Genomic DNA, 22,448 nt, shown 5'->3' with positions numbered 1-22,448 from the left:
GTGACATGGTATTGGGCAGATAATTTAAAAGTTATTTCTTCTTCGTTATAACATGTTGGTCATTTTGGTTGCTTTAAAATTCATTTTGACTTTAATATAAACAATGGATAGACACACAGCAAATATATAGTATACTACAAAACTCATTGGATAATTCCACCTGACACACAATATTCCTCAGCACCAGGATTAAAAATCTACAAACCCCAGGAGCGTATATAATATCCAAAAGCATGTCTTTAGCAAAGAGCACATTTTAGTAGTTAGCAGTAATGCCATTCATTAAAGATGGGTTTCCCCCCTCCCCTTTTTTTTACAGGCATCGTGTTACATTTTGCTGCACCTTCCTGAGAATGTTGAAAACAATTGCCATGCAGAGTACAGTATTAGCATTAACGATATCAATCATGGTCTTGCTGTTCATTGATTGTAATAGTAATCATGGCCATATACATCATATCCATGCCCCTTGTAGTAGCCATATTCATCCTCATACGTTCTGTAGCTGTCCCCTCGGGGATACCCATTCTCCCTGCCGTCGTTATAATCTGTTTGGCTTTCGTAGCCATTTTCATAGCCTGTAGAGGTGGTTTCTCCATTTTCATAACCCCAGAGATCCCCAGGGGTGGTGATGTCATAAACGCCCTGATCCTCAGTAGGTGTGGTGTCATCTGCCAGGGTGGTGATGACGATGGTCGTGGCTTCACTTTCATTCTCTTCCTCCTCCTCTTCAGCCTCTCCCTTGCCACCATTCCCATTCTCTGTGTCTGTACCATTGGTGCTTGTGCCATTGCTGCTGTTGCCGTTCTCATCCACTTTTTCAGTTTCCTCCTCCTCTTCTTCATTTTCCTCCTCCTCGTTTTCATCGCTGTCCTCTTCACCTTCAGAGCCTTCGCTCTTCTCGCCTTTTCCGGGAGCTTTGCATCCCCCCACCTTTTTAGGACTTTCACCTGTTTCAGCATTCTCGGGACCTTGGCTGTCTCGCTCCTGTGTCACATACGGCAAAATCGTTCAAATTTGCAAAGGGATAAATACACAAGGGAAAGACACAGTCATTCGAAAACTTTTAACGTGGGGCCAGACCCTGAGCTCTGAGAACTTCAGGCAAGGTTTGCCTTGCCCTAATGGACCACACACGGGTAGGAGGGAGGAAGGATTCCCTCCCGGCTTCTTGCATGGCCCATGGAAGAGGTGGTCACAGTTGCAACTCAGTCACTTGGGGGTAGAGTGGTTCAAGGACTGCATTCCAAAAGCTTCCCCCACTCTAGGGGGAAATGGCTGGGAAATGAGCAGAGGTATGGCTTTCTACTCATATCCACCACAATGACTACTAAGCTGGCTGGCCCACTGGGCTGCAGTATGACAGAGCTTTCAAAATGCGAAAGACAAAATTACTCCCAGTGCAACTGGGAACATGCAAAGGGCACTATGCCCATCTGAAAGGCATACATTGACTCCACTGACTTACACTAGCTCAGGAGCTGGTAATACATGGCTGCAGACAGAGACTCCTTTCAGGATGTTTACCTCCCAGCAGATATAGCTAGGCATATCATCCACTGGCTCCTAAGCCCTTACCAAAAAGCTGAATGTGCTCCAGACTAAGAAGCATTGAATATGTACTATATTTTATAGCACTGGTATTTCCCCTTGCTTTTGGGGACCAGAAAGACATTAAGGCACAGTACAGCCTGCCTTCAGATTGTAAGCTGTCACCATATATGTGTTTTGTACAGTGCCCACCATAGCGAGGGCCGTTACCTGGTCTAGGCCAATAGAAGCTCTTAGACACAAACACTACTAATGGTTAGGACACAAACTGGGGTTTAACAATTGGAACCATCTAATAAAGGAGCTGAACTGTATTTAGTGGCCCTGTTCTCCAGCGTAAATCAGGAGTTCATTGAGTTGCACCGGTGTAAAATGGGTGAGCAGAGAATCAAGCTCAATGTATTTTGAGATTCCTTGGGCCAGTCTATTGGGTTGGGGTGGGGGTGGACAGCCTTTTGTATTGACTTCATTGTATGTATAAGCTTAGTGGAAGGCTGCAAATATTACCTTCTTAGGGATTTTGGTTTCTCCTTTACCAAGGTCTTTCTTGCCTACAGTCTTCTTTCCAGTGGGAGCCTCTGTAACAGATTCTTCACCTTCATTCTCTCCATTGTTTCCTTCGTTTGACTGCTCCTGCTGAGATATTACATGACACTGGTCACAGAGGCTGTTTTCGCTTTGACAGAGATATAAAAATAATCTCATCACGTGAGCAGTAAACATTTCAATAGAGGGAATTGTTTTTCCCTTCTGTCCTTGCTCTGTCTGCCTTAAATATTGAAGGAAAGCACTCTTTCTTAGTAGCTTGCAGTGCCCATCCTTGCAGGAGAAAACAAAGAATCCTGAATGTGTGTTTTGGCTGTGGAGTTCAAGAACAAATAATTTTAGAGCTCTGTTTTCAAAGGCTGCCTCAAACTTCAGTGTGCACAGTCATCTGCAAATCTAAACAAACAGCCTGCATGAAAATCCCATTATCTGCAGGAGGAAATGATTGTGTGAACAAAATTACAAGCACAAATTTAGTAATGAGGTGTAGAGGCTGCTTTAATAATTTCACCTTAAGGGGCACATTTTTTCTAGAAGACGCCTGAGTTGGTGTGTTCAGCCACCATGATTATTTATATACATTAGTATTGTGTACATATAACGCACAAGTAGCCATTTAGTAGTCACAGTTGCATGTGAAATTTTGTAACTCTATTCATAGTACTGGACTAGAGGTGCTGGGGGTGCTGCCGCACCCCTTGGCTTGAAGTGGTTTTCATCATATATGGGGTTTACTGTTTGGTTCAATGGCTCTCAGCACCACCACTATAAAAATTGATCCAGCACCCCTCTGTCTCTATGGTAAAATGTAAGCCCTATGGCTAAACTGTTAAATCTGCATGTGTGCAGTCAGTTGCATGTGCTAAAAAGCACATGCACTTGCAACCCTAATGTACAAGCAGTTACAGCTGTAGTGCATGTAGTAATTGTAATTACATAATGAGCAGTTCAAGTAAGGCTCTGGGTTTGTGTGAATTTAAATATGCTACTTGAACAATGGAGAATTGGGACCACTTCTGGTTTTGTGTTTCTAGAGCTAAGTTTTTTTCACAGTGTAGACCATATCTTAATATAGCGATCCTCTAACTGACCGCTAAAATCCCGTTCACGATCACACAACATCCCAAAGAACTGTTAACTCTGCTCAGAAAACTGGGACTACTTTGGGTTTTGTATTTTCCCAGGAATTTTTGTTTTGAGACTTCAGTGAAAACCAAAACTAGTCTCATCCTTCCTTTGTAATTACATGTCAGTGACTGAAGCTGCATGTTTTTGTTTTTGCTTCTTGTTTAACAAAGTATGTCATTTGAAAGAACCAAATTAAGCTTTGAAGTAGGGATGGGTGAACTTGTTTTGCCTAACTTCAAATGCACTCAAACATAGTGGGTTTGAACGTTTTGATTTGAACTCAGACATTAATGAATTTGCTTTCTGCTTTGGAGTATCTCTGGAAAAGTGAGCAGATGAAAAAACACCACTGAAGAAATAAAGTGCAAAGTGGATCGGATTGTTGAGTAGAGTGAAAAAATATAGAGACACAATGACAAAGCAGCAGAGAGGGAAGAGTGAAAAATTGTAATGAACAAATGAAAATTATATAGGGGGCCCACTTCTGCCAGACTGACTTCTGAGGTTTGTTTTCTATCTCTAACACATTACAGTAAAACAGCTGTGTATCGATCTATTCTGGCTACCAAGAAGGCTGTGGAAGAAAAAAATATTGAAGGTCTAGTGATGGATCCTATCCTTGGGGTGAAAGTGAAGTCCCTGGCTTCTGTGGGAAGTGAACTGAAGAGCTGCATGTATAGTTTTAGTGCTCAGTTGAATGGGAGGGACATTTGACTTCTAGGGCTACTGATGGCTAGCTTCACCTGTTCTCAAGCTGAGATTGGGGAAGAAAGAAACCTATTTCTTAAATCATAGATAGATACATGGTGCTTGTGCTGGTTGTCTTAGTTAGGGAGACCAGACAGCAAGTATGAAAAATCAGGAGGGGGGTGGGAGTTAACAGGCACCTATATAACACAAAGCCCCAACTATCGGGACTGTCCCTATAAAATCGGGACATCTGGTCACCCTACTTTTAGTAATTCCTCTTGTTCCTCTGGCAAGACTGGCTTGATTTTTTTTTCTTATTTTTGCACACAGCCAATTATTAATGTTAGAATCTGTAAGAATTTCATAGATTTTCCCCCTATCTTCTGAGGACTGTCTTGTTTATATGACCAGTAGTACAATACTAAAGAGAGGAAAAGTCTAATGTGATCACCTTCTACACACACTGCTCAGTATCTAAAGAGGAATCAAAGAAGGTGAACCTTAAATCTTGGGTTAATTTAGTGCCAGTTAAAACTTAAGTTATTTTCCACTCTGTTGCAAGAGCCACCAAATTGCATGATGTGGTTGTCTGTGTGGATAGGAATCAGAGGTTGTCATAGGCCCAATAAAATAATTATTGTAGTTATGCTATTTATATAGCCATTGCTGAGGTTCTGCCTTTTCATTATAAATTATCTTTCTCTCCACTGCCTTTAAGGCTAAAGCATGCCACAGAATTGTCTTAGTCTGGAAACCACTTTTTAAAAAACAATAGAGAATAAAGTCAATATTTCTTCAAGCCACTTTGGTTCACTTCAGAAATTAGTATCCGAAACCTCAAGTCATGTAAACAAAATTCATAAGGAGATTTAAGAATTACAAGTAAAAGCACTTTAAAGGAGAAATTAAAGGGTTATTTTTTGTTGTGGTTTTTTTTTTAAAAAACCAGCCAGGACTTGGTTTTATGCTTTCAGGGCTCTGGGTTTCTCCTGCCAGAGTTGTTTATATCACCAACACCTAAACAGTTTCAGCATGCAGATTCTGGCTCTGCTCCAGGTTGTCTGTATGTCATCAACATTTCCCAAAGGAAAGGCAGAAACCTGACTCTAGTCTTGGCAGGTAGATAATAAAGGAATTGTTTTCATATGACAGTATTATGCCTACAGATGAATACAGACACAATATACATGGTAATACCCTGCCTTTTAAAATGTGGCCTCTATTTTTGTGGATACCATTTTTATCTTTGTGAAAAACTGTAAACTCAGAGTTAGAGATTAAATGATCACCTACCTGATGTCAATTGCAATGCACCCATAATTAATATTGTGCCCACCCGAACAGAGATCATGTTGAAGTCCTTTCCAGATAAGACTCATTGCTTAACATACGCTTACATTTTCAGTACGGACTAATGGTTCTGGGTGTCTCAGTTTGTGAATGTTCAATTGAGTGACTTTCAAGGGGTGGGTGCTCAGCATGTTCTGAAAATCAGGCTCCTTTAAAACCTCTCATGTTAGGCACCGAAAAAATCAGTCCTTATTTTGGAAAATCTTAGTTGTGCTAGTCTATAAATTTTTAAGCTATTTGCGCTCCTCCACAAGGGGAGATATTTTGAAATATATTTTTTCTCTTTTCTCTCTAACTGACAGGGCAATTTATTCGCCATCACAGTTCCGGTTTCGTCTTCTCTGCCAATAAAGATACCAATTGGGAAATAAATTTTAAATGAATTACTCTGTTTAGAATCCTGGTTTGCTGACTATGAGCACGAAAAGCCAAATTAAAGGAAACAGAGCAAAGAAAGCCCCACAGGACAGAGAAATGGACTCAGACTCAACAAGTTAGGATATCTGGGCCACAGCTACTAATACATGCTATGGAGGTGAGTGGGGGGTAAGGTCCACTGTTTGTTCTCCTGCTTGTGGGGTTTCAATCCTATAGATTTGTGCTTTGTATGGAAACACTGGTGCCCTGTCTTGCTTACGCTTCCCCCATTTCCCCTGTGCTGAGTTGCAGAGATCTCCACAGCACATAGGTTGCAGAATCTCTATGCACAAGGCTGTCAAATAATTACTGCCTCCCGTGAACCTGACATATAGATTTTTCAACTGCTTTTGGGTATTATGCATCCATGTACCATGCCCCAGGATTTAACCGTAAGTATTTGCAAATAAAATTGCATGATTATTTTCAGTATGTAGATTTAGGAGTGTAACATATTCCTTTCCCTGGATACCTGTATAATTAACACCAATGGCTGACGTATAAGTGTGTGGAAAGCCAGGTAAGCACAATATATATAATGGCATCTTTGTAAGCCATAACAGTCATTCAGGCCAAAAATTCGGTGTTATAAATACAGTAGTCTCTAAGCACACATTGACCCAAGAGACCATAATGGTGGCAAAGAAGCTATTACTGCCTGTCCAGATCAAAATATGCATTTCCAGAAATAGTATTACACCAAATTACATGTTTATGCAAGAGATTATATCAGTTTTGAAGGAGCCAACACAATCTAGAAAGTAAATAGTAATAGGAGAGGATGCTTAACTCCTAGTACTGCAAATACACCGCATGGTTATGTGATGGAAGTATTCTCTATAGTCAGTGTTCCCTTTTCTGTGTTGATGGGTTTGTTTTATGAGTTAACCCTGGGTCCACTCTTGTTTCTGGGTCACTTTGTTCCCTTAAGGATTAGGTTGCAGAATTCTGTGGTGTGCCAACAGGGAGAATAAGGTAAAATAAGAACTGGTGAATCACCAAACCCAAGAACAGTGCAGAAGATTGCATGTGGCTATACATACTGTCCCACACAAACACATGCAGCCAAAAGAACTGGAAGTATGGCCAGATCCTCAGTTAGTGTGAATCAACAATGTTACATTACTGTCAATGGAGCTCTGCAGATTTACATCAGCTGAGGATCTGACCCACAGACTCTCTAAGGAAAGAAGAGTTTAGTTCCATAATTCTCTTTGCTTTGCAATTATCCTGATCTAAATGTAGTAACCCTAGTTCTATGGTCTAACTGTTAAGCAGGATGTTCCATGGCTAGTGCCTCAGTTTACCCAGCTGTAAAAAGGCTAGTAACAATACGTACCTGTCTCACAATGTTGTTTATAAAGTGCTCTTTTAAAGAGGTTCTTAGATGAAGGGCACTATCAAAGTGCTGAACATTATTAGCATTTCATCTTCATAGGCCTGAAGCAAGTCTGTTCTGTAATACTATCAAGCCCTGCCCATTTCTAAACCTTTGGAACCAGAAAGTCTGGACTGTGTCTCAAAGATTAGTCTGTCTCCCCCTTTAAAAAAAAAAAAGATGACTTAGGGCTTAAAAAATATAGCAGCAGTCCAGAATGGAAACCTGTGGGTAGTTAGCAATCCTGACCATGATCATTCGCAGAGTCCAGACTATACAAAAAATCCCCAATTTTTGTTTGATTTTTTTATGCTGCTTGGTTTGTTTTGACAATGGCCACGCAAGTTACGTACCCCTGCTGCTTCTTCCTCCTCCTCCGAGCTGTCTTCTTCTTCTGAGTCACTGCCCTAAACAGAGGGAAAATTGTGAGCATTTCCTTTCCTGTGCTTGCAGAAAACTGGGGAGGAGGGGAGTGTATGTGTGTGTTTCTAAGGATTGCATATAAAGCACTGAAAAGAGTCTACATGGCTAACTGATCTAAAAAATAAAAAAATTAAAAAAAAAACGGTATCTACAAGGTTAGCCAGACAGTTAAAGGATTCTGGTACCTTATGATGGTGAACATGAAACTTGTGATGCAGGCAGTGGTGGAGAGTCAGGTGGAGAAGGGTTTGTAATGTCAGTGGAACCTTGAGAGGTGTGTGTGTATGCCACAGTTATACTGATTTTTCCACCAGCTTCTCAGGGGAGCATGTTGTACCAAAAATGGCTGATGTGGACAATGCCTTTCGTCCCAAAGCACCGACTACATGCATGCATCCTACTGAACCAGAGAGATCTTCAGGGGGGAGCACAGCTGCCAGCCAGCACACCACTGCTGCACAATGATTCTGTGCAGTGATAAGCCCCGAGCCTTTCAAAAGGCATCAATAGGTCCTTCAAAGTCCACATGCAATAGACAGATTTTTAAAGTCTTGTCTGAAAATTTTGTGGGACTCAGATTATATACATGGAGGATGGAGGGCAGGATCCAACTGGCCTACAGCTGATTGAATCTGTCCTCCTGAGAGACTAAACGTTTCAAATGTGGCATGTAGCCCATTAAGCCATCCCACTCGCGGGACTGAAAAGCTCCATTGCTGCTCTGTATGCTTCACCTCTCATATTCATTGTAAATCTGCTTCTGTCTACCGAAAATCTTCTGCCAAATATCTTGCCTCTCCAACAACTTGTCCTCTGTTATATACACTGCTACCCCGATATAACACAAGTTTGGATATAATGCGGTAAAGCAGTGCTCCGGGGGGGCGGGGCTGCACACTCCGGTGGATCAAAGCAAATTCAGTATAACACGGTTTCACCTATAACACGATAAGATTTTTTTGGCTCCCAAGGACAGCGTTATATCGAGGTAGAGGTGTACCATCAGACTCTCCCAGTAACCACAGAGCTTCATGGAAAAGAATAGAGGCCTTGGACAATAAGCTATAGGGGGACAGAATCTTCCCCTTCTCTTGCCACCATTCAGTGCTACGCTGTGATTTTCCACCCTGGTTCAGCCAGTTACTTACACAGCACATAACACTTTCAAAGCGCTGCTCAGCCATTACATTGATTTATGACATTTGTTACTAGGCAGGCAGAAAGAGTACCAGAATCTGGCCTTAACTAATTTAGACTCACAGCCCTTCATGACATAGGTATGTAAACATCACTTTCTGGATAGAACGGATGTGCTTTGAAATAGATGTGGTTTCACATCATTCAATTTTTCACCCCAGCTGTAAGTAATGTTTTGACTGAATTCTTATAAAGGCAGCAAACATTTCTGCTAATATTATCTGGGAGCCAAAGCATTAGCTTTATTGTGACTAATATTTCTGGAGGTGGGGAGAGGAAAGGTGTAGAGAAATCCAGGAAGGCCACAAGCCTGTATCTTCTGTACGTTGACATTTGTGTTCAGTATAATTAGGGACTAGATAAGAGATGGGTTCACAGGATTGTCCTCTGACATTGTGAGTGAGAGCTAGAGATGGACCCGCACAAAAATATATTTGTACCAGAGGGACATGCCAAACCACTGTGCTGCTGGGGCATCATTTTCAGAAGCAAGACCATTTTTAGCTTCAGAGGAAATCTATGACTGTGCCTCTGCATTGAACTGCATACCAGTCAAAAGAGACAGATTTTGAGTCCATGAAAAATAATTTCAAACTGCTGGGTTTAAAAAAAAAAAAGCTTATAGTAAATTCTGCTATTTTTCCGGTTTTCTCATATTTTTTTTCAGTTATAAGCAAACTTACTTCTTCCAGTGGAGTCCCCTTTGCTGTGTAATGCATTATGCAATTACACATCCTGCTTTCCTGTAACCCTGAGCCATGCCAGTCGGTGCCATTTCCAGAGGCCATACTGAGGTAAATGATGTCATATTCTCAGCAGCTCCTCCGGGCAGGATGCAATCCATACAGCTATACTGGCCACAGTTCTGGACAGGCCTTTGTTTACTGCTTTAAAATGAGTGTAATTATTTTATCTTCTATAACAGTGAGTCTCTTTTAAATGACATGTTTTGTGTCAGTGCCCCTGTGAGTCGCACCAAATGCCTTTGGAACCTGAACCTTGTGGGCGAAATGTTCCACAGATCCCGACTTACTGGAGTGCTGAGCTCTTCTTTGTAAATCTGGTCAAAAGTGTTACAATGGGGGCGGCTGGGTGCCAGACCCTTTTCCTGACTGCCCTCCAGCTCCTTCCCACTGGCTTTGACAGCATAAAAGGCAGTAAAGATACTGTGGAGAATTCCTGGGGAATTCACTGGCTCTCCTCTGTTACCTGCAGCAGCTCCCAGTTCAGGGGTCATGTTGGGGGATATTCCCGGAGAGAAAGAGGTGTGCCTCGGGCAATCCCATGTCTGACTATTGCTGAATGTCAGCCAACCCCATAGTCAACTGCGCATAATCAGGGCCAGCCCAAGGGGTGGGCAGCCAGGGTAGGGGCTCTGGATGGTAACTTCCAGGGGCGTCACATTGCTCCTCTCTCTTTTTGTTCCTGTTGTTGCTGCTGCTTGGGTGGTTGACCCAGCCATTTGGGGAATTTTTTGTTTTGTTTTTTGTTTTAAACTCGGTCATTTGAGGGGTGCTAAAAATTTTTTTTTGCTCTGGCAACAAAACACCAAAGGCCGGATCTGGGCATAAATTAGCGTGGCTGAAAAAATGGATATAATGGGCCTGATTTTCCTTTTACTTACCCCAGACTTACACTAGTATAAATTTGCTGACTTCAGTGGAGTTAATCCTAATTTACACCACTACAAATGGATCAGAATCAGGCTCAGTACATGTACACCACCCAGAAGGCCAGATCATCAGCTGTTGTGCATTGCTGTAGCTCCATTGAGCTACAATATTTAAACCAACTGAGAATCTGCCGCCCGCCCCACCCTGCATCCCCCATAGGACCCACACTTGTGCCAGTTCAGCTTTTGGAGGTTTCTGTGTCTAACGCATAGTTGGTATCGTTTTGTTGTGGCTAGAGAAATATTTGGAATGAAATCTTGGTCCCATTGAAGTGCAGGGGATTTTTGCCATTGAATCACATGAGGTAAGGATTTCACCCACAGGCTTTTATTTGTAAAAACTGAATCAGTTATATATATAAATCAATATGAATGGTTCATTTTGCTCCATTTTAAACTATACAGAAAAAATTTCACATACCTAAAAGAGAATTTAAGAGATTTGCAGGATCTTGAAGCGAATAAGCTTCAGCCATCTGAATAAGAATAAATTAGCATCCCTAATTGTCTTTGGAACATCCCAGGCCAAATTCAGTTCTGGTGCAAATGAGTTTAATTCCACTAATTTCAGGTGATGTTGACGGAATTATTCCTGCTTATGCCAAAACTGAGTTCAAATATATGTGAATTGTTCCAAATAACTTTAAATTATCTGAAATTGACCATCATTTTTGTCCCATAGGTATTTAATTGTGTTAAGTTTATGGATCATAATGCAACCGGAAATGTTTATAACTAGGGAGCCAACTCCTTTTAAAAAGCTGCATTTACCTGAAATCTTCTCTGTGGTGGATACGCATAGGCATATCTGTAAAAATAATATCGATGTCTGTTCTTGAAAACCTAGCAAAAAAGTAAAAAAACTAAATCAATTTTGGTTTCAGGGATTGGAGTTTAAGAAACAAGTGAGCGTAATTCTAATACACTAAAATAATCCAGCAAGTCTGATATCATACCGCGTTTTCTTCCGAGTCATCTGATTTCACCCTTCTATAGATGCTTTTTGCCTGTTGGAAAAGGTTATGTTAATGAATGGGTCTCCTACTTAAAAACAGGAGCAAGGCAAAGTCACTGGCAAGTGGTATTCTAGCGCCTCATAAATGATCTAGAATTGTTAGTCAGTTGTTGAAGCCACTTACTGAGAAAGCACAGGCTATTCCCAAAAGGCAGATAAAGATAAGTGCAGTCCTCATTGTTGTATTTTCTGGAAGTAACAAGAACGGTAATGTTAGTATATTTACTTCACATTTATGAAACATCAGCACAGCAAGGGAGCTCCTGGGCTAAAGACTTATGCAGTATTTTCATCCAGAAATACTCCAGTGACATTTAGACAGAAATGTGTGAGCACACACACACACACACACACACACACAAATATATCTGTATGGAGATAGACAAACATAGGGGAATCACTTCTCCCATCACTGAAATACTGCCATTTCTGGGATTGACAGTCACTTAGGGTATGTCTACACAGTAGCTGGGGGCGTGCCTTGCAGCCTAGGTAGACAGATTCCCACTAATACTGCTTGAGCTAGTGTGCCGAAAAGAGCAGCCTGAATCTAGTGCACAGGCAATGGAACAGGCTAGCATCTGAGCTTGAGTTGGGAGGGCATGGACTCAGGCAGCTAGCCCAAGCTGCTGTCCATGCTACAATAGCCATGCTGCTATTTTTAGTACGCCAGCTAGAGCAGAACTAGTACAAATCTGTCTACCCAGGCTGGGAGGCACAATTCCAGCTGTCGAGTAAGTATGCCCCTAGAGCCTGGCAACTTCATTGCAGTTAAATTATCTGATGAATGTAGCCTTCTTTCTTTGTTCCTGGATCATTCATGAACAAATCCTGATAGGTGACTATAGTTGCCATTTGCAAGTACTCACCAAATAGTTTGTGAACAATGTTTAATCAGTTTTTTCTTTGTGAACTAGTCCTTCGTTTGCATTGCATGACTGGGCTTCTAAGTTACATGGCAATGTTTCTGCTCCCTGACAGGACAACTCAATTTTTAAAACAGGAGACTCATGAGTGACGAATAGTGAGCAATTAAATGAATAATGTACATCTAGTTTGAGTTCTTGGCCAAATAATCCTTCATATAAGAATTCACAAAACCTCTGGGAATTGCACTCATTTTCACAAATAAACTGGCAGTTGTCTGTATCCTCGTGAATAATTCATAGGGTGACATTATGCAGATCAAGCTTGTCACATTAATTCATAAAAATATTAATGAGTCACTTTCTGTATTATTCAACACATTAGTCAACAGACCACAGTAACACGAAGTAACTCTTGAGTGCAGGAAGTCAAGAATGTTGAAATTCCAAGAGGAAATATTTAGATTGGTAGCATGTAATTATCCACCCTGGAATTTGGCCAGTTCCTTGGGGTTAATTCCTCCATCCTTCTGAAGGGAAACTTTTATGATCTCAAGTAAATTTTTATGTTTGAAGGCACTTCCTGTATCACCATTTTCCTAACTTCAAGCTGAGGTTTCGCTATAGTAAGAATGCTAACGTCACCATGATTACGGCTGCCAAACGTGGGTTTTCCTCATAGGTCTCCCTTCCAAGTAATCAGCTGCTCTAACCCTGGTAATCAGCTGATTAGCAAAGAGAGTAGAGGTCACAATGTGGGCTTACATAATATTTATGTTTATAGCGCCTGATATTTGTATGATATTTAGACCCCTCAATCACCTGATCTGAATAATGGTCTATTGTACCTTTCCTCAAACTTGTTTGAGACCTCAGGACTTTGACAGGCTCTGGACATCATTCACTTAACTTATAGTTGTCTCCAGGGGGAAATAGTGGCCTGCTATAGAGTTTCTGAGGAACAGCTGACTCCATTATCCACTGTCTTTGAGATAAGTGGCTAGCAGGTCTGCTACCTCTTCAGCCCTGCCAAATCCACCCAATTATGTCTTGAAGTGAAGAAGTATCTTCTTCCTTTGTCTATAGAACAGGACCAGGAAACACATCTCTAGTTCTCATTCAATTTTCTCTTCAAGTCCTCTAAATCTGGGACAGCTCTGGAGGTGGGAAATTGCCTTTTAGTGCTAAGGTAATTAGGAATCTTACCAGACTCCTACTCCTACCCACCCACCTCCCCAGTAAAAGTAAATCAAAGAGATCTAAACACTAGGAACCAAATTCAGACATTGTGCAAGTGGGTGCAACTGCATCGTAGTTCATGACATTTCAGAATTTGCAGTGGTCTGATTTTGGTTCTAATGTGGTTGTCATGGTTCTTCACTGAATTACAGATTTCTCTTTGGAAGTGGTAATAAACACAGATTCTGAAAGCAAAAATATCCATAACTTGCACAACTGCTTCTTTTATTAAGACGCTGAGACATAAGGAGTCAGATGTATATCAGTGTAGCTCTGTAGACTCCAGTGGAGTTATGTTGATTTATACCAACTAAGGATCTGATCCCAAACTTGCAAATTACACCTGTCCATAATATAACACCTAAAAACTCTGCTTTTGGGATCATTTCTATATTTAAGTTTGTAACAAGAGAAATTGTATTAATTTTTTTAAGCTGTGGGAAAATCTGTTTCTTCCCTTCTGCAAATTTCCCCCATGCTATATTAAACATAGGTCTGAAAAGAGTCAGGAAAATTTGTTTTCTTAGGTTGTTCAGTAGGGGGGTTGATTATATTTCACTTACGAAATTTTTATTTTTTCACATTTTCTATCTCATATTGGAGTGGTTGACAAGTTATAATTAGATAGGGCATAACTTAGTTACCTTTTCATTCAGCTGTATCACAACAATCATGCTGTAAATTCATACCTTCTTACAAAGTATACAAAGCAGAATTTTGCAATCGAGTTAGAAATAGAGAATCAACAGATTAGAAAAACAGGTGGAAAAAGTTGATCTCAATTTTTACAACATATAAAGAAACTAAACATAAGAAATCTTACCAGTTTGCAGTCCTGAAGTATACAGGCTAGTTAAAAGAAGTCAGTGGACACAGATTTAATAGTTTTGCTTGCTCACTGTCATCCTACTGGAATATAAACTCTCTTTTTACCCTCCAGTAGCCAATCATCACCTTGCCTGTGTGATGTCAGCAAGTGGACTCTCACCCTAACCCCCCCCCAGTTTCAACATTTTTCTAGACACAGTTTCAGTTTATAAACATAAAGCTCTGTTCTAGTGCCAAGAGGGTTGTATAGTTTCATTTAATTAAAGGTCTTGTGTAAGATGAAGGGTCTGGATGCTGAGATGTATAATAATGTCCTGGATATAAATTAAAACAAATATTGGGAATTCTGTTTTAAGGGCTTTTTCTCTTTCTTTTTTGGAAAATGTTATATACAAAAGAAGTGGAAACACAACAGTCCTGATTCTCTTCTCACTTAACACAGTAGCAACCTGGTTTCTGGCTAGTGTGAGAGGACTGTTAGGTCCATAGTGTCATTTGAGCTGGTATAGCTCATGAATATGAATTAAACACAGCATATATATTATATGAAGCCAGATGCTCACCACAGTTCTGCTACTTTACACCTTTGAAGAACCTGGCCTATTTTACTGTTGTATAGAAAGAAAGGAAGAAAAATATTACCATTAATAATCATTGGAACCCATACAATGTACATAGAGTTTTTCAATTCAAAGAATCCCAAAGCACTTTACAAACTATACACAGAGATCCCTAGATCCACTACTGAAAAGCAGTCACTTCTCAGGTGAAACATGGAAATTGTTTAATGGCATACTAATGTGAAGAATAGCATGTGCAACTGAAAGTACAGGGGAAAAGCAAAATAGGCAGAATGTAGTTATTCAAGTTAGCATTTGGTCAGGACAGCAGAGTTAACAACCCTATCCTTGAAGAAATGCCTTCAGATCTATGACCACAAGTGGTCAGGACCTTAGTTTTATGGCTCATCTGAAAGATGCCACCTACTGCAGCGGTGTCCCTTAACACCATGCTAGGGCATTGGTTCATTACTGACTCAGAGGGTAAACGACCACCTACTGAATTACTAGCACCAACAGCCCCTAAGTGTTCGTTGGTGGTCTTCCGTCAAAGCACTGTCCAGGCTGGATTTTACACTCATAAAGCACTTCAGTGCGTTGGCATGAATGTTGGCTTGTCTCTGAGCTAAGGCTAATGTTACAATGAACAGTGAGGAGCACTTAGGAGCTGACTGCCCTAAGAGATGCTGATATCCCAATGTGGTGGTCACACTGTGTGGGTTGAGGTATCTGGAAAAAGGGGTACATTAATTTGTTTTAGTGCCAAGGCTTCAGTAGCAAAATATGGACGGCTGGATTCTATAATAGGTTGTGAGGAGCCAAACCTGGTGGTTATTATTGATACCAGGAAGGACAAAGAGGCAAAGAATGAAAGTGTAACTATATGTACAGGGTAGAATTCAGTCATGTATAGTGATGCAGTGCAGTCCTATTGGGTGACTTTTAGGGGAATTAGAGGGGTCAGGTATCTGCAGTCAGGAGGGTATTGCACACGGCCAAAGAGAGACGAAATCCTTGAACAATGGGCTGAACTCAGACTGGAATCAAGTGGCAGGAAAGGACTAGCTGACATTGCTTGAAGGACGGGGTTTTACTAACTGAATAATTAAGACAGATCTTTTTCTCTCAGGAAGTTAAGATGCTGACAAGGGGAGGCAATTACAAGTATGTTTGTTATCCCTAATTCTCCAGGGCAGAGCTGATTTTATACTTTTTGTGGATATTGGGGCTTGAAATGTGCCCATTACCCTGGGCAAAGTAGAAAAGCAATATTTGAAATGGACATCTGATATAGAATGAATTGTCTGGCCCATCCCTGGGTGTGTCTGATATTAGTTATCTAAGACAATGGCGAAGTATGTTATATGTGCTCAAAGTGTGGGTGTGGATGTGCTCTTGTTTGCTCATTAGGGCCTTATTCAGGCAAAAGTCACATTCATTTAAATAATCATAAATACCAATTTTAAAAATTAAACTCTTTATTTCTTGGTGCGTTGTGGGGGGATTTTTTTGAGTAGGGCAAAGGGGGCTGGTGGTTTTCCTTCACCCCTTGGGCTAAATCCAGGACAGGTGTAAATTAGCATCTCTCCATTGTCTTCAGTGGAACTCCACTAATTCATATCAGCTGATCTGGCTTCTTTCTTTTTTAATTTTTTCTTTCTTTCTTTATCCTTCCCTTATTCTAAATCTTTTTCAACACCAGTTTCTCTTCAAACTGTTTCTTTAATACATCTTTGAGACTTCAAAGTTTTTACACTCTAAATCCATTCTCTTTTTTATCTCTGCAAAATATATTTCTTTATTTTGGGTCTTTTATTCTCTGACTTACTTTTCCTCTTGGCATTTTGTCTTTGATGGTGTGTCCACCCTGGGGCTGGCAGGAGTGATGCCCAGAGTGGGCAGACAGACTTGTGCTAGCTCTGTTTGACATAGTGTCTTAAAAATAACCATGTGGATGTGGCAGCTCAGGCTAGTGCAATGTTCACACTGCTATTTTGTCTGCCTGCCCTCGCTGGGAATCACACTGCCCAGCTGCAGTGTAGACATACCCTTGGGGTGAAATCCTGAGAGGTACTGAGCCCCTGCCATGCCCATTAATTTGAGAGTCAAGGCTTTCAGATTTGAGGTTTAATAGGAATTCCCATTCTGGATCAGATCCGAAGTCCAGGTAGTATACATTTGTTTCTAATCCCATCGTTCATCCCTCTGGTTAACCCACTCCTGTCTCTGTTAGATGTCCCTTCACCTCTTCCTTCTGGATAAATTGTTAAATGCAATTGTACAATGGGGCTGCTTGCAATGGTAAGGTGCTCAACAGTTCGGGGGGCTCACTTCTGGTTTTTCTTATGTTCCTAAGCTCATGCTTCAGGTTTCAGCTGGCCTCCTGCAGGGGTCAGGAAGGGATTTCCCCACACACACACAATGTATTCTTCGTGTGTTTTTTAATCTCCCTTTTCTGAAGCATCCTGAGGACCATAGCTAGAGACTTGACATTGGATGGGGAAAGCCTGGGCTCTGAGGTGGCATCAAATATCCCCTCGCTCAGGTGCTTGGTTGGCTGGTTCTTGCTCCCATGCTCAGGGTCTAACTGATCATCACATGTGGGGTCAGGAAGGAATTTTTCCCAAGTCACACTGGCACTGACCGTGGGGGTTGTTCACCTTCCTCTGCAGCATGTGGCAGAATTAACTGGGTATAAGTCATTTTATAATTTCCCTGCCATTGTAGAGGACTGTTGCACCTGGGTCCCTCCTGTTCTCTGTCTGTGGCACATAATGGTCTAGTCTGCTGTGAGATGTAATACTTAGGTTTAATTTCAGTTGTTCCATTAGCGTGCAGGAGCTGGGTGCTGATGGTGGCCTGTGATAGGCAGGAGGTCAGACTAGATGATCGGGTGGTCCCTTCTGGCCTTAAACTCTGACTCTCTGGGTATGTCAGTAGTGTAGATGCCCAAGTCCTCGGTTAGCAAACCCAGCATTTGCTAAGATGAGTTCTTCTAATGCTGCAATATAGTTATACCCTAGAACTCCCTTCTTTATCTGGGCCTGATCCAAAGCTTACTGAAGTCAGTGGAAGGGCTCCCACTGATTGCAACGGGCTTTGAATCAGGTTCCTTCTCCTCTGTTGCTGTCTCTCTCCCTTTCTACTTTCCCATACTCTCTTTCCCCAGACTTCTTTTCCATTCCCTGCCTCTCTCATTTCTTCCCCCTTTCATTCCTTTCCTCGCTCTCTGTGATTGGGCCAAAGGTGCTCCAAGACCCAGTCTAGCCAAAGAATGCATCTTTGTTCCAAGTTGGGTTGGGGCAGACAGGCCCCTCATCTCTTGCTGACATAGAAGTTCACCTCCATCATGCAGTCTCCTTTGTGCTTCACATTTGCTTCCAGACAGGTTAGATAGATGTCCAGTTGAGAGCAGGGGCCATGAGTAGGAAAGAGCTGCGTGATCTGCCACTGAAAACACTTATAATCATCAGTGAAGTGTAGCAATCTGGGTAACTAGGCCATTTCTTATATGGCCACAGACATCCCCACCCCCAGTCCCACCCCCAGAACACTGATAAGGGAACTTGACATCTGAGGAACTATTTTGCAGAGCTGGCCACATTTAGAGGGGTAAACCAATTAATCTACAGTAAGGGTCAATTTGAACAGCTGCCTGTCTCTCAGATTTGAACCCAAACTGTGCTCAGATCTGGGGGGTTAGATCAGGATCTTCTCTAATTCCAACTTTTGCCCTGCCGCACTTTGAAAACATAATGCACTAGCTACTGCCTGTAATTCTTATTTATTTTTATTTCAGTTGTGATAGCCGTGAGGAAGCTAGCACTGCATATAAGCCTCTGGATAACTAGGTACAGAGTGGGTGTGCTAGTATAGACGCCACGGTGATGACACTGTGATGGATACTCTCCAAGCCAGCAAAGCAAACACCAGCGTGAATGCCACCTAATGAAAAAGAGCCAAAGAAAAGAATTAAATGTTCTGAATTCATGGCAAACTGGAAAGCTCCTTCTGACAGGAAAACCTAGATTATGTCACTTAAAATTCCTCAGTATGGTCTGTTTCCCTTGGGCTACATTGTAAACGCCTGGGTTGGAAATTAGGAAGCTAAAGTTTGGTTTTGTTTATTTTGGGTAGGAACATTCCTGCAAGAAGGTTGCTGGTGCTAGTGTTATTGTCCTGAGTCTGTTAGGTGAGTTAAGGTGCCCTGAACATTTTGGTTGAAATTTACACAGATGCCTAAAGGAGTTGGACATCCAACTCCCACAGAAAACTATGGGAGTATGTAGACATGCGGACTCACCCCTGTGGCGCCTCCTGTTGGTCTCTTAGGGAATTAGCTCTTTTCCCAGCCAGGAGCGCCCTCTGCAGGCCAGTGATCCGCCTGTCCTCTGGCCCCCGTGTCCCTCCCTGGACCCTGGTGCTCTTTTATCTAGGGTGCTGTCCCGTGGCAGTAACCTCAGGCTTAGGGTCTCCCCTCCCTGGGGAACCCCCCACATCCACACCTCACCTCAGTAATGGCTACTGCCAGTCATTGTCTAGCCCCCATGCCCTGGGGCAGATTGCAGTATCAGCCACTCATCATAGGCAAAGGGGTTTGGACCTGCTGCCTTGGCCTACCCCTGGGCTGGCCTCTGCAACCCCCAGTACCTTTTAGCCCAATGCTAGACCACAGCCTGGGGCTTTCCAGGCTGGAGCTCCCCAGCTCCTCAGCCTGTCCTCAGCGCTGCTCCACTCAGGTACTTTGTGTCTAGCTCCCTACAGCCACGCCCATCTCCCTCTACAAACAGAGAGAGACTGACTGGGCATCTGGCTCACTGCCTCTTATAGGGGCCAGCTGGGCCTGACTGGGGCTTGGCCACAGCTGAGCCTACCTTCCCTAATCAGCCCAGGCTTTCCTTCCCAGCCTCAGCCCTCTCCTGGGCTGTTTCTAACCCTTCACGGCAGGAACAGGGGTCCACCCCGCTATGGAGTAGGGAGTGTGACTCTTTTAAGTGCCTTTTGAAAGAAGCAATTATACTACCCTGTTAATCTACCATTCCTTAAGAGTCATTATCTTGCTAAACTTTTCACCTACATTTTTACTATCTCTTGAAATGCCAGCGTGATTATCGTTGTAGCTCTTACATTACTTTAACATTCTATGGAATATTTCACCTGCTTTTCCAGATTTTTCTACCTATACGGTTAAGGGGTTCTTGTATAAACCAGGTCCCATTAGCATGCTCTGTACCAGTCTGAAGCAAGAAAGTGAAAGGGACTTTGGATCAGAGACTAAAGACTAAGCTTTTCAGTTCCTTTCCAAGGACAGCTTATGAAATCTTAGAACATCAAGAAAACATCTTAGTAGTTTTAATTTTAACTCCTTATTTTCTGGAAGCAGGATATTCAAAGTATGCCTACATTTTAAAAAACTACCTTTATAATCGATTCTAGCGAATTATCAGACAAGGATTGGAAGGCTTGTAAATATTTGATATTAATGAATTGCAGGGAAATTAGTTAAATTGTGATTTGTTTTTCCTATTTATGTTTTTTGACGAAAATAGTGAAAAACTAAGCAGAAGTGACCTGGCCAGTACGAGCACAGAATATTGCCATGTTGTTGTAGTTTAATCATCAAGCAAAATTGAATGGGTTTTAAAGTAAATGTCAGTAAACCTCCTAAGTATGTACAGTCATTACAATTCCATGGTATTATTAAAAGAGCATGTGGGGAGGCTGAGGGAAAAATTGTCTTCAAATGATCTGATAATTAGTGAAGATTGGAATGGTTAGGTGGTATTAAAGAATCAAAAGGGACCACACTATAAAATGAAATTTGGGATATTCCAATATCCTTCTGAATAAGGGGCTGAACTTTATCTGATATCTAAACTCATTTCAAGGAGAAAGAGATTGACTGAGAGAAGAAACCTCAGTGATATTCTAGATAATCTTCCTTGCAATCTCAGAAAGAGTCACTGTTACTGATTTCATTATAGAACTGAACTTGTAGCTGTGACTAAAGTATTTTTGCATAATTGGTAGCGCAAAAGATGGGTCAGTTTCCATTTGGTACTTAAAGTGTTAATTCATTCCTTAAAAACTGACATATTCTACTGTAGAGCAACTCCACTGTCAAGGTTTCTTCCCCACTCTGAACTTTAGGGTACAGATATGGGGACCTGCATGGACACTTCTAAGCTTAATTACCAGCTTAGATCTGGTATCGCTGCCACCACCCCCAAGCACTACTTTTCTTCCCTGGGTAGTCTTGAGAGACTTCAACCCAATTTCCTGGTGAACACAGATCCAAACCCTTGGATCTTAAAACAAGGAGAAATTAAACCATTCCCCCCCTTTCTCCACCGCTCCTGGTGGATCCAGATCCACCCCCCTGGATCTAAAAAACAGGAGAAAATCAATCAGGTATTAAGAAAAAAGGCTTTTAATTAAAGAAAAGAAAGGTAAAAGAAAACCCTCTGGGAGAGATTAGTATACCAGCTACTCCCACAGACAACAGATTCAAAACACAGAGGATGTTCCCCTGGGCAAAAACTTTAATACACATAAGAATACCCAAATTTGATAATTCCCTTAATGGTACCAAGACAAGTTACAAGAAAATAAAAATAAACCTATTTATCCCTTTCTAAAACTTATTACTCTGATAAGAGGCTGGTTCCTTGATCTTTTCACTCTGGCTGAAACTGAAACTCTGAACAAAGGAAAACTTCCCTCCTTCCTTTTGAAACATCTTGTTCCCCCATTGGTTCCTCTGGTCAGGCGTCAGCTAGGCTAGGTGAACTTCTTAACCCTTTACAGGTAAAAGAGGCATTAACCCTTAACTATTTGTTTATGACATCCACTAAAGGGAAGAAATCTTTGATGCATTAATAAGAAGAAAAATAAATGGAATGTAGACAATGAGGAAAAAATTGGAGCTGCCAAAGTTTGAGTTAACAGAGTAAGAGAAAAGCTCTTTAAGGTTTTAAATGAGGCAACTTCATTTTAAACTGTTGATTTGCAAATTCCCTGAGAAACAGGCTAATCTTCCATTTATTTTAGTAGGAATTTTGCTACAGTAATTATAGGACTAGAGTATTGCAACCCCAAGCATTTACAAAACAAGAATTAGGCCCCATAATATCATGTGATCTGCTTAAAAATCATGAGGGGTTTTTTTTATAATTAATTTTGGTTTCTTGTAATTTGCCTGCTGGGTTTTGAGTCTCTAAGTACTTGGGTCATGTTTTCAAGCTTTTCTCTGGAACCATAAGGACTAGAAGGTTTTTTTAAATGAAAACTGAGATTGTCACCTTGTCACATGTCTCTAGGAGCTGGAGCTTTAAGAAACACAGCAAATATCACAAAACTGGTGCTAAAATTGTGCATTTTGGCAACACTTGGACTAAAGAATCAATTCCTTGGTGATGATTACTAATGTATAGAAGGAGTGTAAGTTACCAAGTTATGAAAACTGGCATGAATTATTTCTGATATAAAAACAGGCCTTAGTGCAGGATAGTTAGGGCCTGTGTCTTAGAGGCCAACTCCATTTGAAGTCAATGGGAACTGCGGTTACTTGGTAGCTCTGAAAGTCAAG

The 22,448-nt window shown here is 41.4% G+C and overlaps 1 protein-coding gene across 2 annotated transcripts; it reads right to left on the bottom strand.

The window, feature by feature from the left end:
• Positions 1-166: 166 nt before the first annotated feature.
• IBSP (integrin binding sialoprotein) lies at positions 167-14,355 on the bottom strand. 2 transcript variants are annotated; one of them, XM_032800239.1, is made up of 7 exons: positions 14,296-14,355; positions 11,492-11,556; positions 11,309-11,359; positions 11,124-11,195; positions 7,414-7,467; positions 2,059-2,187; positions 167-987 (listed from the first exon to the last, which is right to left on the bottom strand). In XM_032800239.1, exons 2-7 carry the CDS (start codon positions 11,543-11,545, stop codon positions 421-423), a joined length of 927 nt encoding a protein of 308 aa, XP_032656130.1. In that variant the 5' UTR covers positions 11,546-11,556; positions 14,296-14,355; the 3' UTR covers positions 167-420. The 2 variants fall into 2 exon arrangements, with proteins under 2 accessions (XP_032656130.1, XP_074922876.1); XM_075066775.1 differs by having other exon boundaries at positions 2,059-2,184.
• Between the last annotated feature and the right edge of the window lie 8,093 nt (positions 14,356-22,448).

The sequence above is a fragment of the Chelonoidis abingdonii genome, chromosome 5 (genome assembly GCF_003597395.2).
Source record: "Chelonoidis abingdonii isolate Lonesome George chromosome 5, CheloAbing_2.0, whole genome shotgun sequence".
NCBI lineage: Eukaryota > Metazoa > Chordata > Testudines > Testudinidae > Chelonoidis > Chelonoidis abingdonii.
Note: the sequence above shows the minus strand (reverse complement) of the source record. Positions and strands in the feature narration are given on the sequence as shown.